Source organism: Dermacentor albipictus, chromosome 6 (assembly GCF_038994185.2).
Source record: "Dermacentor albipictus isolate Rhodes 1998 colony chromosome 6, USDA_Dalb.pri_finalv2, whole genome shotgun sequence".
Classification (NCBI taxonomy): domain Eukaryota; kingdom Metazoa; phylum Arthropoda; class Arachnida; order Ixodida; family Ixodidae; genus Dermacentor; species Dermacentor albipictus.
In genome coordinates, this window is record NC_091826.1 from 14,328,804 (window position 1) to 14,349,468 (window position 20,665).

General features: G+C 47.2%; 1 protein-coding gene across 3 annotated transcripts in view; it reads right to left on the reverse strand.

The window, feature by feature from the left end:
* The window catches only part of fw (CUB and Sushi multiple domains furrowed), a 256,347-nt gene that overhangs the window by 201,197 nt on the left and 34,485 nt on the right, over positions 1-20,665 (reverse strand). The window contains exon 1 of one of the 3 annotated variants that reach the window (XM_070539929.1): positions 6,219-6,477. The exons of the other annotated variants lie outside the window; for them this stretch is intronic. Coding sequence (XP_070396030.1) covers positions 6,219-6,300 — 82 coding nt within the window. The 5' untranslated portion in view covers positions 6,301-6,477. Of the gene's footprint in view, positions 1-6,218; positions 6,478-20,665 lie in introns of those variants that run through there. 3 annotated transcript variants of the gene reach the window in all.

Below are 20,665 nucleotides of genomic sequence, written 5' to 3' on the forward strand. Positions count from 1 at the left end.
ACGGACTTTAGAGGCCGACTGGCGATCCTGAACTCTTGTTCCTTTGCCCGGCAATTTATCATTATCTTTGTCTCCAGCATATTTATCTTTAACCCCACTCTTACACTCTCTCTGTAAAGGTCGTCAATCATTTGTTGTAAGTCGTCTGCATTGTTGTTGAATAGAACAATGTCATCGCAAACCGAAGGTTGCTGAGATATTCCCGGTCGATCTTTACGCCTAAGCCTTCCCAGTTTAATAGCTTGAATACTTCTTCTAAGCACGCAGTCGATAGCATTGGAGAGATTGTGTCTCCTTGTCTGACCCCTTTCTTTGTAAGTATCTTCCTGCTTTTCTTGTGTAGAAATGAGGTAGCTGTAGAACCCCTGTAGATATTTCCCAAGGTATTTACGTAAGTGTTCTGTACTCCTTGATTGCGTAATGCGCTATGTCTGTTGGTATCTCTATTGAATCAAATGCATTTTCGCAATCTATGAAAGCCATATAGAGAGGCTTATGATACTCTGCGGATTTCTGGATAACCTGATTAGTGACATGGATGTGATCCATTGTAAAGTATCCCTTCCACAAGCCCGCCTGTTCCCTTGGTTGACTAAAGTCCAGTGTTGCCCTTATTCTATTGGAGATTATTTTGGTAAGTATTTTATATAATACTGGGAGCAAGCTAATCGGCCTATAAGTTTTTCAGTTCTTTAACGTCTCCTTTCTTGTGGATTAGTATAATGTTTGTATTCTTCCAGCTTTCTGGGACCCTTGCAGTCAATAGGCACTTCGTATAAAGAGCCGCCAGTTTTTCAAGCATTATTTCTCCTCCATCTTTGATTAAATCAACCGTTATTCCATCTTCTCCTGCCGCTCTTCCTCGTTTCATGTCTTGCAAGGCCCTTCTGACCTCATCGCTAGTTATATGAGGAGTTCCTATATCCTGTTCATTACTGTTTCTAACTGAGGTATCCTGACTCCTCTGAGTACTGCACAGGTCAGTATCGAATTCTTCCGCTGCTTTTACTATAGCTTCGAGATTGCTGATGATGAGCTATGGTGTGCCCTGCACCAAAGAAGTCAAACATACAGTGATCTTCTCAGCATCGTGATATCTTCTAGTGATATACGCTTTATAGACCGACTCGGGGAGTGTTCACTCCACCGTCTCCTATATACGCACGGTAAATATAGCCGGATACCTATCCGCTAACGCTAACGCAAGGAGCTGCGCCTTTGACTTTATCGAACACGCCAATCGGTCCACCTTTATAATAACCCGAAGAAGCAAGACTCTCGATCCAGAGTGCACATCATCGGCGTGAAAAGACAGCCGCGGCTGTGACGCCATTATTGTTACTTATTGAGCGATGAAAGGGCGGGATATCTCAACATCCCCATGGGTGGGCCACAATAGAACCTTTGCGCATTCGTTAGACCAGCTCCGGGAGGCAACCGATGACAATAGCGGGTACACGCGACGCCGCCATATGAGGACAAGGAGGAAATGCGATGTCGTGCTTGTGAAGTTTGTGCAGGCGTCTAGGAAAGGAAGTGGATAAAAAGGGGGAAGGAGGAGGAGGAGGGAGCCTTGTAGTTGGTGGGTGAGTCGACGCTCAGGTTAGCCACTGAACCGCGTTGACGAACTGGAAGTCCGGATCCGTATGTAACAAGCAGCGGACGTTGACTATAGCCGCGTTGTACGTGCCCTGCCGCGGGATCTCGTGACGCATGAGAGATCGCGCGGCGGCCGATACGCCTGCCTGAGCAGGAGAGACAACCACGCCGTCGTCACTGGCCACCTGCTGCCCGAAATGGGTGTGCACTCCAAGGAGTGGCCGTCGGAGTGTGCATGCGCGGTGGGCCACGGAGCCCAACCAAGGAACGCATGGGGCTCAGTGCAAAGAACCTGTACGGGTCGCCAACGCGGTACGACGGGATGACAATGAGTGCACCGAAGAGCCCGCATAATCATAGTTATTCGCTTCAATGCGTGGACTGGATGCTGGTTGCATGAGGAACAACGAAGAGGCTATACATAGCTCTTAGATGAATAATGACTTTTGTTCCACCTGGCGGTGATACGATGGATTGCTATTGCAGTCTGCCGATTCAGTGAGTAAAGCAGTGTACGCAGCAGCGTCTGTTGTTCGACGCGGGGGTAGTTTAGTTTCGTTAAAGGCGGCGTGAAAAGGCGACATCCGTGCCGATTGAGATCGCGGCACACGAGAAAAGAAAAAAAAGAAAAGAACAATCCCTAAGTACCTTAAGGAATATCTGTCTCTCAAAGCATTTTTTTTTTCTATAAGCGCAGTGTTTCTTCAGCTTCGCTCCAACATTACTCTCGTAATTTGCACTGCGTTAATCGAACCCTAATGAATGTCTGAGATTGAAAATTATTTCATTGAGAACAGCAACCCGAGGCCTGCCTAAAATAGCTTTACAGAGTCTTCTACATAAGGACTTGGAGATAGGAAACTTCCCAGAAGATTAAGTTACAGAAGCGGGAAGGGGGGGGGGGGGGGGGGGGAGCGTGCTTTGCAAGCGCTGCCTTCAGCAGACGACTATAGGGCAGAAGTTGAATTCGGCTCATGAATCTCAAGTGAGGAAAGAGAAAGAAACGGGTGGCCGAAAAGAACATCTCGTTCTTTCGATCAACTACTGTGCTCAGAACACGCCTTCGGAGCGCGGTAACGACCTGCTTCGTCCGAGTGCACCCTAAGCCATCTACTAGTAGCCGCTTTCCAGGAATTTGAAAAGACCTGCTGTTGAGCAACTCGCTTCGCACTTTTCAAACCGATGCAGACAGCACAAGTCGTTTCCTTTCATGTCTCCCGGTTCTTTTTCACTCTCAGTATAGCTGGAATTCAAGGCTGTCTGGCAAGGCACCTAACGAATGGGCACGTCCCGTCTGCAGCCACTTCACACCCACTCATCCCTCGTTAGTTCCCCAACTGGAACCTCTCTGCCTCTTCCCTTTCCTCATCTGTCTCTCCCGCCCTCTGCGTCTTCGTGAATTGGCAAGTGCCGATCACTGCTGCGGGCCTGACACGCTCAGGCCACCCAAAGGCTTTGCTCAGCAGTTGCCAGCCTGCGAAATGTAGGCCCGCCTTTGTATCCACTACTGGCCAATCACTCATCACATGCTTGACTTTCTTTACCCAAAGTAAACAACATACAGCGGTGGCCAGCCTATCATAACCGCGTGCGCTCATAGTTAGCAGTCCAGAGCCGGTTTGTTCAAGCAGTTGGCGCTAGTCTACCTCTCAAATGACCCGATGTAAATGTATAAGACAGTTAAGATACCCAACTTATCGGCATCAGCTACAACCCTGTTTCAATATGGATGCTCATAACGTTCATTCAAACAAGCACTCCCCTCAGCGCTCTTGACGAGTCTGTCGGGGACTGCACTTTACTGGAAGTCACATCGAGTGCAAAGCGGTTCGGTCATTTTCCATTCTAAGTACACTCGCGAGCAAAAGTTTGCAGACCACGGCATGATCAATGAGTTCAAATATCTTCAAGCGCGGCTGAGCAGCCTGGAATTGGTTTAATACACTGTATTAGTCAAACACGCACACGTAGGCGTACGCTCTTGATTTCAGCCGGAGTGCCCAGTCTGCAGAAAAAAAAAAAGGACGTCACCTTCGGTCCCCAAACTATCACTCGCGATTGTACATAGCACATTATGGTTAAAAGCACAAATTATGGCCTGCACGACTTGTCACTAACATAAAGTCATGGTGCCTAAAGTCTAGACACCATGTGCGAAACGAACTTTTTTTGTTTTTTGGGCACCTAACCATGCAGGCAAAAATTAAGTGATACAGCCGATACAGCGTATGCGAGCATCTATTCTACCTGTGTAGCGCGTTGGGATAGTTCAGCGTTGCGCGGTTCTGCTAGATTTATTTTTCCTTTTTCTTTCTCTTTTTTTTTCTGCTCAGTACTGCACAATGGAGTCGAGGCAAGCTCCAAACAATGGCGAGCCTTTCGTCAATATACAGAACTTTGTCAATGCCAAGGAAGCTGTCAAGAACCATTCAAAACGTTCGGTCCAGAGTTGCGTTTAGATGTGTTAAATGTCCCATTCACATAGGCGTTACAGAACTCTGCACCTGAATGACGCGCCATCTTCGATGACCCGAAAATGAAGCGCCTTCTCTTTTCTCAACAATAACTTCATGGTACCCTTCTCTGAAACCGTTGCAGGAGGCCTCATTAGCACTTCTGCAGTGACCTATATTTCGCTGCTGCGCCAAGCTTCCATCCATTCAATTGTCCTTTTTATTATTGTCCTGGCGCCAATTACGGGCAGAATCTCTTATCGGCCACTTCAATGCACATTTGAGCTACTGAGGCAATGACGCTCAAGGCTGTCTGGCAGATATCTACACGTTCTGGTGGAGATACATTTAACAGGCGGGAAGTGACAATATGCATATGACAATGACAATGACAATATATATATATATATATATATATATATATATATATATATATATATATATATATATATATATATATATATATATATATATATATATATATATATATATATATATATATATATATATATATCGCGCGTGACGGCGCGCGATGTGTGGCTGCCGTCGAGGTGTGCGTGTGTGTGTTTGTTAGGCCAAATGTGGTGTCAGGCGAGTATTCATTGAAATTCAAGGAAGACAGAGGTTCACAGAAAGATAGAGACTGGGAGAGATGAACAGAGGCTGAATAATATTTAGACATTGGAGCTAATGTTTTGTCAAGCGGACTTCTCTTGTCAGGGCCACGACAATGTCCTGCTGTCAAAACGTTGGCTCCAGCTAAATCCCTCGTTCGATCCCTGCGAATCGCGTGTTAAAAGATTAATGAGTGAATGCATGAATGAGTGAATGAATGAATGAATGAATGAATGAATGAATGAATGAATGAATGAATGAATGAATGAATGAATGAATCTATCTATCTATCTATCTATCTATCTATCTATCTATCTATCTATCTATCTATCTATCTATCTATCTATCTATCTATCTATCTATCTATCTATCTATCTATCTATCTATCTATCTATCTATCTATCTATCTATCTATCTATCTATCTATCTATCTATCTATCTATCTATCTATCTATCTATCTATCTATCTAGCTAGCTAGCTAGCTAGCTAGCTAGCTATCTCCATCCGGCCGTCTTGGCGACCATCCGCCTGTCTAACCTATTTCTGTAAGTACTGCATGTGTACTGATTGATTGCCGAATCTTTACTGGACAAAAACTGCTCGACGCCTGCACAGGGGCGTGGGGTAAATAGAAGGCAAATGAAGAGATCCCAAACATGCAATGTCCCAGAGAGACTGCAGTGTTGCGCGAGCTCGTTCATCGCTGTTCGGTAATGTCCGGTGTTTTAAAGTCCCAATGCGCGGCTTGGGTCACTTCTGACCGATGTTCTTTGCAGGCGCCACACACCCACAACGTGCGTTTCGTCGTCGGTCGAGCGCCAATGTCCCCCGTCGAGCAGGTCGCCCTTGTTGTAAGGACCGCAACATCATAGTATGGCGAATCGTCGGCTTCGTCCTATAAGCACGCAATTGACATGCCATACGATATTGTCACGTTGCAGCCACGGTGAAGAACCAGACAGCCGCAGCACTATACGAGTAACAAACCTAATGCTATATTGGGCAAGCCTGTGCCCCGGAAAATGAGTTACGCTCAAGATGCAACGATAGCGGTGGGCGATCGTCAAAAATCTGATCTGCAGCTCAAGCACGTCGGCTATTTATACATGACTCGTCGAAGATTCCACCATAATCGTGGGTGCTAGCGTGCCTTCTGGAATGTGTAACACTATTTGCGTTCGCGCATGCAATATGATTACAAAAATTAAATTAAATTAGGTTATGTGGTTTTATGTGCCACAACCACGATCTCGTTACGACGCACGGCGTAGTGGGCGAGCTCCGGATTAATTTTGATGGCCTGAGGTTCTTTAACGTGCACCTAAATCTATGCACACGGATGTTTTCGCATTTCGACCCCATCGAAATGCGTCGGCCGTGGCCCGATTATAAAAGATTCGGCTACAACAAGACAGTAAATAGAATCGGCGATAATCATTGAGGCAGTTCTGTATACACGTAGGCACGTCATGTGCTGAGCGATTAGATTTGTTAGCCGGCGAAACGTGGTCACCGGAAAAAGGTAAACAAGCACGCGCTTCAGTACGCACGAGTTGGAGAACAGTCGAAGCAATTAACCCGGAACTGCGTTCGGGAACCGTCGACGATTCGCAAACAGCACGTGCGCCGCATCGATCCGTCCCCTGGGTCTTTGGGTCAGCGCTGACAGCGGGAGGAAGCGGTTCACCGAGCGGGCGACGATGCGAGAGGCGGCCACTTCACGTGTCAATGACGACACTGCCGCGCTGCTGTCGACGTCGTCGCCGATTTCGGTTTGCTTTCCGCTTCGTTGATTGGTGTGACGCGTCACGGCAGCTCCGCGCCCACCTACGCCCGGACACAAAGAAATGTAATAAGCCTTTGACTCGAAGCGAAGCTGTGCGGCAACGGGTGAACTATACGTATACGGCTCAATAAAGCGACCGCTCCCATGTTTGCAATGACAGTGGCCTTCGGTGAGCCGTCATCTAGGGACCCGCCAGCGGGACCGAACGTCCAGTGCGAATGAACGAGTCTGCGCTGAAACGTGTCGAGCAATCAGGACACCCATTGGTGTAAAAAGGGTCGGCGCGCGATATATGGCTGTCGTCGACAGCGCGAATGGTGACAAATGTTGCGATTGTCGAGGTCAGCCCCCCGCGGGGCTCAGCGGATATTGAAAGTCCTGGGCTCGATTCCCGGCCATGGTGACCGCATTTGGAAATCCAGAAGCGCTCGTGTACTCAGATATAAGTGCACGTTAAGAGAACCCCAGGTGGTCAAAATTAGTCCGGAGTCCTCAACTGCAGCGCCACTGAATACCCATCCTGCCCTCCCACCCCCCTCCCCCCCAGTTTAGGGGGGGCAGGATGGGTAATGTACACGAGCTACAATGAACTACATTTAAGGCATATATGGCAAGGAAGCTTGTATCATGGACTGCGAAATTACGTTAAAAAAAGATTATTGACATAGATATATTTTAAACTTTGTTGTTCCGCAATTCTCCAAAAATAGTGGCGCTACCATGCTGAGAAAGCCTTGTTTTGCTAACTCTTTGTATTATTATTTTATTTGAAAGCTTATATACACATCAGAGGAAAGGAAAAATGCAAATGCGAATGTATCACAAGCAAGCATGGACACGTTTATTTCAGGGTCGTTGCATAACAATCTGAGCGCACTCGCCATCTGCACACAACATCTGGGGTGCTATGCAGGATGCGTCGAGTTTGGCGAAACTCGGGATCTGTACGAGCTCTGGCGACACCCCAAGATGAAAGCACGAATGGTACCGAGACACAGTTTATCTTTCGACAAGCCACCAGTTTCATTGGTTTATCTAGATTCACTCTGGCTGGCTATCATTCCTTGGGCGTTGCCTTCTGGGCGGTCGACAAACTGGGGGCTCACGTGATCATACCGTCGGTGCATGGTCGTGCCTTCTTTCACTCGTTTGTCGTTCCACCGAGTGCATTACATGCAGAAGCAAGTCGTAAAACAAATGCATTTAGTACAATATTATTAGTTACTTTAACGTGGTTTAGAAGCATTTTGAAGCTTACGAGATGTGCACTGAATGCGTCTAAGACTAATTTGTAATTTAGTACGCTTCGCATTATACCACGAGGGAGCGCTGTAGTGGCGTCATCACATCCATTCACCGGGCAAGCTTGGCGGCTAAGCATCAGAGAGGCCCAGTGTAAACAAACCCGTACAACGAGCTTGCAGTGCGCGACGTAGTGATCAGGCTCGACGAAGGCCACTATTTCTTGGATAGTTCTGTTCCTCCGTGGGCAATCTTCCCGTGCACCCGGTAAGACTGCCAATAGCTTCGGCGATTTTACAGATCGCAACGCGCACCTATTGTTCACGGCGAAGTGCTGAAGAAACAACTTGTCCGGGGCTGCTTCTGCGAGTGCGCCGAGTTCCTCCACTCTGCGTGACTGCGAGCGTCACGAACATTACATAGTGTGGGCAAAAGGTAGACATCCTATATAGCTACGATGCCACGAGGTGGTACCGACGATGGATCTCGCTACCAACACAGTGAAGGAGACTTCGACAAACTGCAGATAAGTATATTTCTACTGTTTCATATTTAGCATAATAAGAGTGCACGGATTAAGTCATTTTCGTAGTAGCGAACTGAATGTCCAGCAGTTTAAAGAAGGCAGTGAGAGCCAATGAGTGTTCGTGCTTTTACGTCCAAGTGGGCCCGCGAAAATATGGAATAGATGAAAGTAACCTTCACCAACTTGGTGAGGCAACTGAAATTCATGAGTGACATTAAGCTAGAAAATTATGGAAGAGTATCTTTATCCACGTGAAATATCAATAGCAAGTACTGATATAAAGCAGGAAACTTATACAAAAATTTCATGGGTTGAACAGCACATGGAAGGCATTACCGAATCGTGATCGCCACGTTACCGATATCCTTGAAAAAAGTCTAGAATCATTGCATTCCACCGGTTATGCAATATGGGACATAAACCTGGAGGTTAACAAAGAAACTTCAGATGTCAAGGACTGTGTAGAAAGCGAAGTAACAAAAATTGTTGCAGATAGCATTAAGGCAGGAAGACAGTGGCGTAGTAAACCGTGGCAACTGATATGCTAGTTGAGATTAAAAAAGAAAGGAATCGGCAGGCAGGCCATGCACGTATTCGATCACTTGTTGCCAATTCATATCAGGTGATTACATAAGCATTACAGAATGAATGTCAAGGAGAGAGAACTACAGCCAAGGATGGTAGAAAATTGCGTAATGGGACAAGAATATGATGTTTGTAGGCATAGGATGCAATCAGCTCGTATAAGACAGGATTGTAGGGTGAGGCATTTGTTTTGCAGCGAACAAAAATAGGTTTGTGGTGCTGACAGTAGAGACTCGTGAATGTGCAGGGCCACCTCAGCTGCTGGCACACTAATCAACATGACAATTGGCTCTGAAAAAGAAAACCCCAGTTTTGAAAAATAAAGCAATGTTGTCCCAACGCATTGTTTTACTAAGCATACTACACTAGAGGCTTCCATATTTAAGGGCACTTAGTACTAATAGTGCAACGAGCATTTTTCTTTGTAAATAATGGTTTGTACGTGGCTGATTCATTCCAATACACTTTTTTGCAGCAAAACATTCTGCTGCCGGAGCCACTCAACCGCCTGGTGGCAGTAGGCGAGCGCCAGGCACGTGCTCTTGAGAGTGTCGCAGAGGTCTGCTCTGCAACAGTAGTATCGGTGCCCTCACTGCTCTCCTGTCGAGCCCACAGAAGGCACCTTATAAAGGAGCTTTCAGTTTAATATTTTGTTTATTATTCAAGAACATAAATAAAATTATTGCAGTAAACATTGTGCTGTGCATATTAGGAGACTTATAACATGCACTTTGTGTCCCTTCAAAATAGGCAAAAACATAAGACAACCTGTGCCACTCTTGGACCATGTAAATAAATAATACACTAATGCAGCATACACGTCATCATGCTGTTTGTTCTTTCTATGTGCAAGAATACAGTGCGTGTTCATTAGCCACAAGATGAACGGTGTGTGTAATTCACAATGAAGAAAGGAAACAGCAGGAGCTTAATAATGCTATCACCTATAGACTGTGCATATGACTGCAACACTCCCCGATTCAAATGTGCCATTACATGCATGTTCGATACCACATATTCTTTAACATTGTCTTATAATTGCATGTACCATATTTAACACATCTTAAGCCCTTGCATAGCACACTTCTGATGTATTCATTTCATAGGCCAAATAATTGTATACTTTGTCCTTTTGTGTTGTATGAAAAGCAGCATCCTTTACAGTCGGATAAAACTTCAGAAGACAGGAGAGGCCCCACCCAGATGACCAAAGCGCAGCAGCCGATTGCCTACACGTCTAAAGAAATAGTCCCTCTCCAACGAGCAATATTAGTCTGTCTGGCGGCACGATATCAGTCTCGAGTGCGTGCCCATTGGTGCAGGCTTGTGTTCACCTGCCTTAAAGTGCAGATTCCGCAGCCTCCTAAAGTTGTATCCGACTATAGAAACACGTAATGCCTTGGACCAGTTGCATAGACTTCTGCAATTTGATAGCACACAATGATCAGGAGCAGAAATCTATAAAGGCATCCAAGCAAAGCTGGCTGACCACACTTCCATTATGAGGGGCTGAAAAAGGTCTCGCCAAATATTCCCATGACGTCCTTGAAAAAGAGGTGGTGTTTGGCACTTCTTTAGAATCAAAAACAGATTACACTGAATGTTGTGTAGCACGTCAAAACAAACTGAGCTTGGTTATTTGCACAGCATGTAATGGGAGGTCGAGCTTCACATAGGAAACAAACTGCTCTGTCCAGTACAATTTTGAGGCCGGTATGGCACCTATTATGGCACCGGTATGGCACCTATTATGTCAACAGTGTCTATATACAAATTACACTTTTCACAGGCCATTGATTTCACCATTATTTTTGTGTGATGGTTCTTTCAATCAGCGCTTGTATTACATGAGCAGGTGGATTTGAACGCAAAGCTTTGTTTGCAAACCTTCCGACTTCCATAAGTGTGTGGCAAGGCACTGGCATGTTGTCGAATAGCTCACACTTCCTCGGTCCTGCACCAAAGAAGCCCAATGCTCTATTTTAAGTTGGATCGCACAACAATTCAACGGCACACAAAGAAGTGTAACACACATAGCAAAGCATTCTGCTGTGTGTATTTCTCTTTGTGTCCCGTCGAATTGTTGTGCAATTAAACTTCAAGCTTCTATACCAATACACCGTCTTCAACCTCACCAATGCTCTAGTTATTAGGCCACAATGGTGCACATCTTTGAAATTTCCCAACACAAATTAGTTCTCCGAAAAATCACAAATGTTAAATTTTGCAGCACAGCTGTATGTATGAACGTGCCATATTCTTTACCACTAAACTCACAGGAATCAAAGAGGCAAGCATTAACCAGCCTTGCTGCTGCCGTTACCATTATCATCATGACACCAATGGAAAGACAGTGCCACGTTTCAGTAAAGGGAGTGCTGGAGGGAAAGGTGTGACAGCGAGGGCTTACAATAAAAATAACAGTTACGAGACATGTTCAATGCCAATATATGCTGCATGTCGCTCAGCCTACTTTGGCAATGCGGCAAGTGTTTACTCGTTTGGGCATATCAAATTTTGTGTAATCGTTGCTCTAAAGCTGTACAAATGGTCTATTTGCTCTGCAAGTTTTATTTTTATCATGGTAGGTTAAAGACCCACTTTTCATTGGCATCTGCACCACATTTCTCCCGATATGTAATGCCTTGGTGGTTCATGACATCTTCACGTACAGAGAGTTCTGCAGAGTATCGGATGTGCATTGTTCTAATGCTTAAGAATTAGAGCCCCATTATGAGACGAAAATATACAATTAATCCATCCAGAATAACGCCGCCCCCCCCCCAAAAAAAAGAAGATGCACTGAACCTCTCGCACATGCATCAACAGTGAACAGAGCAAACAATCTGAAGTATTTGCTTCATGCAAGCCAACACACTAAGATTCTCAATGCATTTTCATTTCGCCACAAATGCATAGGCACAACCGGCTTGGCGCAACATCCACATCTCGCGCTGCAACAAATTGTGCAATGCCTCGCTGTTTCATAGTGCGGCCGATAGATTACGCATGACCAAAATTCAGCATTGTGCATACTTAGTAACTTCACCAATGAAGAACCCCAAGTTGTGAGATTAGGATTCATAGGTTACTTCACACAATTAGTGATATCCATTTATCTATTTATATTTAACCCCTTTCCCAAGAAAGTGAGCCATTTGGAAGGCACCCTGACAGATAAGTAGAACAATCGACAAAAAGTGATCAACCAGCGAAAAAGTCTGTTAATCACAGTAACGCTGACATTGAAGGCGCCTTAATTCCTACGTACGTTCCGTCGACACACCCGACTACGTTCGTAATGTTCCCACGAAGTGGGAAGCATTCTTTTATATATGCCCGCTCCGCCGCAGTATTCTGGAAAGCTAGCCACCGCTTAAGCACTGACGCATCGATAAGCGCGTCAGACACATTTCTGACACAGTGGCTAACAGTAGTTTGATGGCGTCCGATGTAACGCTCGGCGCCGACGCTTCCCTGAAAACTCCCAGTCCCGTAGAAACGGAGGGCACAGATGACTTGCTCTACGACGGTGAGCGAATGAAGCCCGCCACGCTGTCTCCGCAGACGAGAGTCTTTGCCTAGCTCGTCACACAGCCAGCACACTGATGTCTTCGACAGGCGAAAATGACGCTGAAACTCCCCGTCGGTCATGCAGGTGAACGGGTCCGGACGGTCATACTGACGCTTGCTGCCACTGGATGCAATGAAACAGGCTGCTGCTGCCGCCGCCATGTTCCCGAGTTGAACTCGGAGGGGGTTTCGCGATGTACGAGTTTAGCACGAGTTCGCCTGTCAATCAAAACCAGAGGTCACGCCCCGCGCGAGGCATGTAACTATTGCGCGCGCACCCACTACAGTTGGGCCACGCCCAACTTATCTTCCGGCAACAGCGACGCGGTGTCGAGCTGAAAGGCATCAACAATCTTGACCGCCGACGTAAAACACGCACAACGCACTGTCATCGGTGATGTACTGAGCACCACTATCGAAAACAAAGCGTTGACTGTCGCTGGCATACATCTTCTCGGGCTGAGATGGCCGCACAACACGGTTTCATTGCCTGCATTGCGGCGCGTAGCGCACAGTAAATAATTATCGGCACGTCACTGTAGGTGCTTGCAAGGCGTCGAGGCGTCGAGGGGGACGACGATGCTGAGGAGTGCTTATTGCAGCAGTCGTTTCAGATTGCTGCTCTGTCATCGGTGATGAAACGGAGCCACAACGTCGTAAACACGATCAGCGTCCGAGAATCGCTCGCTCTTCTAGGCCCAGTGCAATGGCATTTCTTCATCACAAGCACTGCGCACTCAACAGTTCCAACACCTCTCTCCGTTCGAAATCTGATTTCATAACTGCACACAAGAGCCCTCACCTGCCAAAATGCGAGTGCTGCGGTGTCGTTACGCTATCCATCTGCGATCGCTGCTGGCTCCAGCAGAGGTAATCCGCAAGCACCTTCGACTGCACAACACACTCATATACTGCGTACATGCGCTCAGAGGCGCCTTCACTGGGCAAGCGATGACAAGCGATGAATTCTGTCGCTGGGGAAGCATGCACGTTTCGCAATGTATCGCAGAGGCTTCGCGCACAAAGATAAACTGGTACATTTTCACTGAACTGCGTCACTACGCACTATAAAATAACATACCGCCATTTTACAGCGACAGCTGTTGTGTCGTTTTTAGTTGGTAAAGCGGGGGCCTTAATAGCCTAGTGAAGCGCCTGCGATGAACAGCCGTACCGCGGCGCTGCGTTTCTATCCCCCTAATAGAGAAAGAGTGGCCATGACCCTCCATGGATCATGACCCACTTTATTGAGAATAGCACTGCAGCGCCCCTAGGCGACTTATCACCGTATGAACGCCCTCGTGCGTGCGACCCGCTTCAATGTACCGCTTCTAAGCTTTCGCCTCCCTGTCGCCACTCACGGCAAGAAGTTGCAAAATTTAATAATTTGCTCGATCTCCGTTTGTCATCACAAATTTCTAGCATTGAAGACGAAAAACAGATACCTAAAGAAATAAAAATGTGCGTTATTTTATTTGTCGTACTTTAACGTGTTCGTTTGAGTGAAAGTGTAGGTGCAAGAATGCGCCGCATGTACCCCGTTCGCATTCGATGGAGGATAGATAGATAGCGCCCGAAAGATGAGGCACGCCCTTGACGCGCCCGGGAAAGGCGTGGCAAACGGCTCACGGCAAGTGTGCTGACAGACAGCGGGACATTCACGGTATCGCTAAGTTGCGATAATCCGTTGATAACAATACGCGGCGCTGGCGCGTTTCGTTGTGCAGCCTTCTGCGCTTGAAACGTGGAAGCAGCGTGCCGCGCAGGGTGCGCTCATGTTGTCATACGCGACTTTTTGTCTACATATTTTTTTTTGCCTGCATCTTCGGCCCGTTCCGCGCTATCTCCGTTCACTGACTGCCGTCGAGCAAACTCGGGCAAAACTCGGGTGAACGAGAAACTCGGCGCATCCTGCATAGCACCCCTGGACGGGACTCTGCAATCACTTTCCGTAAAACTGAGCATGCTCAATCGCCGCGAGGCGTGGTTGTGGCATCATCAGAGCCACCCTGACATTTTCGAAATTTCATGAGCAAGAATTCATTCGCGAATGAAACGCCCACTACCCGTGACGTGAACATTGGTTACCCAATAGCGTAAGCCTTTTTCTCTTTCTTTCTTTCTTTTTTTTTTGCTCACAAACACAGCGTGAAGAATAAGCGACAACGACACGCGCAGACGCGGCTCTCTGGTTTCAGCATGTATTCCTTACACGAAACGATCTGTTCCTCCTCGTTATGCCCCGCTGACCCGACAAACAATCAGGCAGGGACGGCGACATTTCTGGGATGAAAGGAACGCGTAACAAAAGAAAGAAAGAAAGAAAGAAAGAAAGAAAGAAAGAAAGAAAGAAAGAAAGAAAGAAAGAAAGAAAGAAAGAAAGAAAGAAAGAAAGATCCGAGAAGGGGCACTCAGGAGAAATTCAAAACTAGCGGTGTCCCCGGCAGCTGCTACTCGCATCCTTCCTATCTTCCCGTCTCAATCCGGGAGCTCTTTGTTTCTTTCCTTTGCGTGTTTTTTTTTTTTCTCTTCTTTTCCTCGGCGGTGGTGTTCGCTTTGTCCTCCGCGGTTTCGTGGCAGCCGCCTTTTTGTTATTCTGCCGCCAGCACGAGCGAAACCGTTGCCGCCGCGACGGGCGACGCGTCTTTCTCGGACGAGATCGCGATGCCGGAAACCACACCGCGAGGCGGCCTCGGGCACGCAAAGGACGCGAGGTTCACGTGTGCAGGTGTTCGGCGGCCGGCACAAACGAGACGCGTCGGCCCTCGCAGTGTGTCGCGGCCATTACATACACCGCAGCGCATCCACAGACGGTGATTCCTACAATACCCGCGGGCGGCCGTAATGAGCGCCGCGGCAAGAAAACAAGGAGCGAAGCGGTACGTTCGCAAGCATCCTTGCGTCGTAGCGAATGGTGGCTCATCACGGAACACCGTGAAAGACGGACGAATGTGCTTGTGTTGTAGAGACGAGCATCTCGTTTGAGAGGACGAGCGCTAAATTGAGGCATTCAGTGCGCTCAAAAGCATTTTTTTTTTTTTCATAGCGCGACGCTTTGTGCGTGATAAGAGTACGTATTGTGGGAGCCGACTGACGCTTGGCAACGCTGGCGGTAGGAACAGATACAAGGACGTGGAGACGAGTCGACAAGACGTCCTCCGCATCCTCGTGTCTGGTGTCCGGCTTTCCTGTTGTGCCACGATACAAAGACGGTTCCCCATTGCAATTAAACGGGGGAGTGGTGCCCTAGGTCATTAAAGCTGTGCATCATGCTTAACCATAGTTTGAACAGACGTCCGGGACGTAGGGACAAATGCAAACGAATGCCGAGCCCTTCACTTCTTTTCTAAAGACCTGTATGCTTCATCACCGGTTAATCATGATGCATCTACAACGTTCCGAGAAATCAGCAGACAGTTTTACAATACGCCTTGTTAAAATAGGTGTCTGCTGATTTACCGGAAAGGAGGAGCCGACTAGCTCAGCTCGGAACCATCGTAGGTCGCCTACAGCGCTTTACCAGAATAACTTGAACCGTAGTAGCTGTTCTTAAGGAGCCACTAAGGTGGAAGCTTAAATGAGTGCTACGAAAGGTCTTCGCACAGTGCCCCAAACCTGCCCGCATTTGCACTTCCCCGTTAAGTGGTTTCTCATATGAGCATGTGTTTGCCGCCTTGGCAGAACCAATTACCGCGGATGTGGCGCCCTCTTATCAGTGACCTTACGTCTGCCGATTTCGTTGAGTTGCGGTTATATTCCTGGTAAAGTATGAAATATCCAACTTGCCAGCTCTTCGACTCGGAAACAACGGAAGTAGTGACGCCATCATAATTAAGTTCACGTGCTTGGCTGGTCACAGGCCCGACTGTGTTGGTTTCAGAGGCACTCCACCACGACTGCCCTAAAATGCCGCCCACATGCCTGCCTCTCAGCTGCATTCCTCTCTGCGTAGCGTACAGGCGAGCATGTTGCATTCGCCGACGCATTTCCCTAATCCTGGTTTAGCATACATATTTGACTATTGCGCACCTTACTCCTGAAGACGGTTGAGTTATTCCCCTTCGACGGCTATGCGTGTATACTTCGATCAATGCATGAAGGCACATTTCGCCGCGCGTATGCAGGGTGAACACCAGCTGTTCCGTTACGATAATCTCGTTGACCAAGACCAGTCGATGCGTCCGCTAACTCAATGCATAAAACAAAACACGCGCCTGCAACTCGGTTGTGCGTGTATTGCAATATACAAATATTCGATTCCGAAAACCGAAACAAGCCAGTTTAGCGCAACTTTTCGAAACTGGGTTCTATGTGTTTCCTCAATGTTACCATCAAGCTCCTACCGTCATGCCGGGTACGCGCGACAGGCGTATCTCGGCGGTCGTCCGGTAGTAAGCGCACAGACCATTGACGTCGCATGCATTTAGTCGCCCGTTACGCGTCGGTCCCCCTCTCAATGCTTCCTGCTGTCGCCTTCCACGTGGTAGACTGCAGCAGCAGCAGCAGTATGCGACAGCAAATGTAACGGCAGGCCGACGAGCACCTCAAACGCGCATGCTTTCAACCGGCGTCGAGGAACGAGTTCCTCCTTCCACCGCGCCGCACGCGCCATCCGTCACGCGTGCGGCCCACGTCTTCCTCCTAACAGCGGGTACGAGTCACGCCGAGAGGGTAACTACCGTTACTTCTTAGCCCCGGAGTGAACGCTTCTCCTCCACTTCAGCCCTTCTCTCCAAACTCCTTCTTGGATGCTTCAGCTGCCGCATTGCTTCCCACCTCTCACCTCTCCCCTTGGCCGTCCCTACCAAACCCTTCCCTGCAGCCTTACTTTGGCTTCTCAAGCCACCGGTTCTTCGTAGAGCCAACCTCTCTCCTCAGACAAACCACCCCTCGCCTCTGTCCTCTCCTCACCCCTCGAGGGCTGTTGGTATGGACGAGGCTTGAGCGGCTGCGTCGCAGATGACTCTCCCATTTTGCATCTTTTTCACTCGGCGTGCTCCATGCGTGCGTGCGTGCATGCGTGCAAGCGCATAACGACCGACCTGGATTGCGGTGTCAGGCGTGCGCATGCGGGGCTCGCCGTGGATCGGCTGGGCCTCTCGCATATGGCACGTAGTTGCGTGCAGGCTGGTGCTAACGAGAGTGCCGAAACGCGGAGATCGAGCGCGAGCGCGCATTCTCTCGCTCGATCGCGTGTTTCTGCCCTTTCGCCCCCAGCAATGCGGTCATTGCCTACAATAATCGTCGCGTGGGCGCGTAATCAACCTAGCGGGTTCTCTTCGAGGTAGAGTGATCGTTAGGCAAAGAAGCGCTCGGCAACTTTTTGTCCATACCTTAGGAGGAAGTGAGGCAGGTTCATTGCTCAGGCAAAAGAACCTACCCCTCGGTGGATTTTCTTTTATTCCTTCGTTTCCTCCTTCTTTTTCGTTCTTGAACCCCACCAAGGCACAAGTGTGAACATCATAATAGAGTGAAACTCCAATGAGAGACGGGCCAAAGGGCATGCTGCACAAAAGCAAGGCGTGCACTCGTACGTAGAATTGGAAGTCTAGTTTTCTCACAAATATTACTATAGACGTACACGAATAAATGCAAGTTGCGCGTGCAGCGTACTTGCTCACGAAAGTTGTTTTGAACTTTCAAACCAGCCAAGGAGCTCAATTTCTTCGCGAGCTTAAGGTACCAGTACAAAGGAGAATTGAGTGCTGCATTCCGATCGTGCATGTGCGATGTACGTAGAGTACCGAACCAATGCGGGCTGCGATCTGCGGACACCAGGAAATTAGGTATATTACGCGGGACGGCTTCTTCAACCCCAAACCTTCTTTGAAGCCCAGTATTTGCTCACGACTTTCTCTATGTCGTCCTGCATGTGATCTCTGTAGCTGCGAGAACACTGACCCTCTACTGTCCCACTGTCCTTAATTCGAAATACAAAGGCAATCTATGTACACCGCATTGAGGCGAGTAAATAATCGTTCACTAAGCGAACAGACACCATTGGAACGCACTCCCCACCGATCATCCACACAGAAGGCCGTGAAAGCACTTTTGTGCTTTTGGAAAAGCACTGGCTTCATATGCGCATCGTGCTGTACGTGCACGCACGCACATTCCATTATCTATCTATCTATCTATCTATCTATCTATCTATCTATCTATCTATCTATCTATCTATCTATCTATCTATCTATCTATCTATCTATCTATCTATCTATCTATCTATCTATCTATCTATCTATCTATCTATCTATGTTCTCTATTCTCTATCTCTGTTATATATAATCCTTTTTTCCATCCCCGCGTAGGGTAGCCAAGTAGGCAATTTTCTGATTAATATTCCTGCCTTATCTCTTTCATTTTTCTATCTATCTATCTATCTATCTATCTATCTATCTATCTATCTATCTATCTATCTATCTATCTATCTATATATATATATATATATATATATATATATATATATATCTTTGTAGCAGTTCAGTGTCACCCCTTGCATAAAGATCAGTGCTCTTTTTTTTTTCTCGGTAGCTTAATCGCCGCCATCGAGATCCGATCACCTCGCATTCCCGATCATTCACTTCTTTATGATGCGTCACGTCGCCCTGCCAAGACTACCGTCCAAGTCGCCAACACTCGGACATACCTGCCCTTTCTTTGGCTGCTACCGTCAAGTTCTGCGGGTTACGAGCAATTGGGCACCTTAGAGGGGACAACATAAGGCTGACATAAGAGAACACTCAGCGAAAAGCGCTATGAAGCAAAAGACATTTATGTCTATCGTCTTGTGTCTACCTTATTTTGTCCCGTTTAAGCTTTGTGCTTGTTAAACCTACGAGCTATGCCCTGAAGTCCTTCCTTGAGGCACGTCGCTGTCAGATTTGACTCCGCTGGACGACTGTGCCGTATCAGCACTGACCACTGAGCGTCCCTTTGAAGTTTCCGAGTCCAGTCCATCGTTGCGCTCACGTGCGGACCGTCTCGCTTATGTGATAGCTCTTGATCTTCAACCTGCCTGCGTCGACGCCCTCTAGCGCGTATTAGTTGCTTACAACGGCATATTTGACAATGGCAATCGTTCATTAGATCAAACCCGAGGGCGGAACCATCGTGTTATTACAATAATTCACTATAAGTACTCATAAGAACACATTCTGCGTAATAACTTTTTTGTGAATGCGGGCCCTAATTAGACTTGCTGCACCTGCCCTGGCGCCAGAGTGGCACCTCACGGGCACAAATAAGCACTATTATCGGATCAGTACATCTGCCATACTCGCTAACGATTAAGGAAGACATTATCTACAATTGCATTAACAGTAATTATAAAGATGTTATCTTGTTTGCTTTATTTGTTGTACTTGCGAACTATTATGCACGAGATTGCCTAGCAATGTACCATTAGGAATTACTAATATGCTGCATTACCCATCTTATTTTTCGTATTTCCTTGGTATGCTTCCCGTTTTACCACTTCCCTCTGTAATGCCGTCGAGCCTTTGGGGTAAAATAAATAAATAAATAAATAAATGCATTACACACACACACACGCAAGCACACACAAAGGAGATGCGTGGATCGAGAAGAGAATGATGCAGGAGCAGCAGGCAACTGAACAAAACAGTAGTGTAGTTTGCGGCACTACGCAGAGTAAATCAGGATGAAGTGAAAGCAAGAAAGAGTGAAAGAAAAGGATTAAGGGCTCGAACGTACTAGCGCACTACCATAATTAGTAACCTAGTAGTGCCGACTTCAAGAATAGCAGCACCGTCGGAGTGATTTTCGTCACAAGCGAAGCGTGTAGTCCTATTGCTAGAGTATTTGCTTAGAGGAATAACCATGTTCTAAACAAGAAGGCACCGAAGAATGCAAGCGGAGTCAGCCCTGAACAGATTCCTGAAGGATTTCTTATACTCCCAACTGTCATATCGTAAATGCGTCACTGGTATAGTGTGGCAAAGTGACAACCCAAGCAGAACGTTACACATACGACACGGCGCCACACGCAGTGTTTACTGTCGGGCAAGTGCGTCTCTAATAAGGCTGTCATGAATGCATCTTGCTTCCTGATCAAAGAAGAAACATTTGTGAAAGCCATGGTAGTAAATGGGAAGCGAAATGAAATATCCAAGGCTAGCGTTGTCACAACCTACAGCGAAAAGAAAAAAAAACGCCAGAAAAAAAAACACACACACACACACGACTCTAGAACATTCTTTTTTTTTTTTCTGGACGTGCCTACATGACAGCTTCTGCAAGCGCCTATCTTTCGCGGGGATGTATAT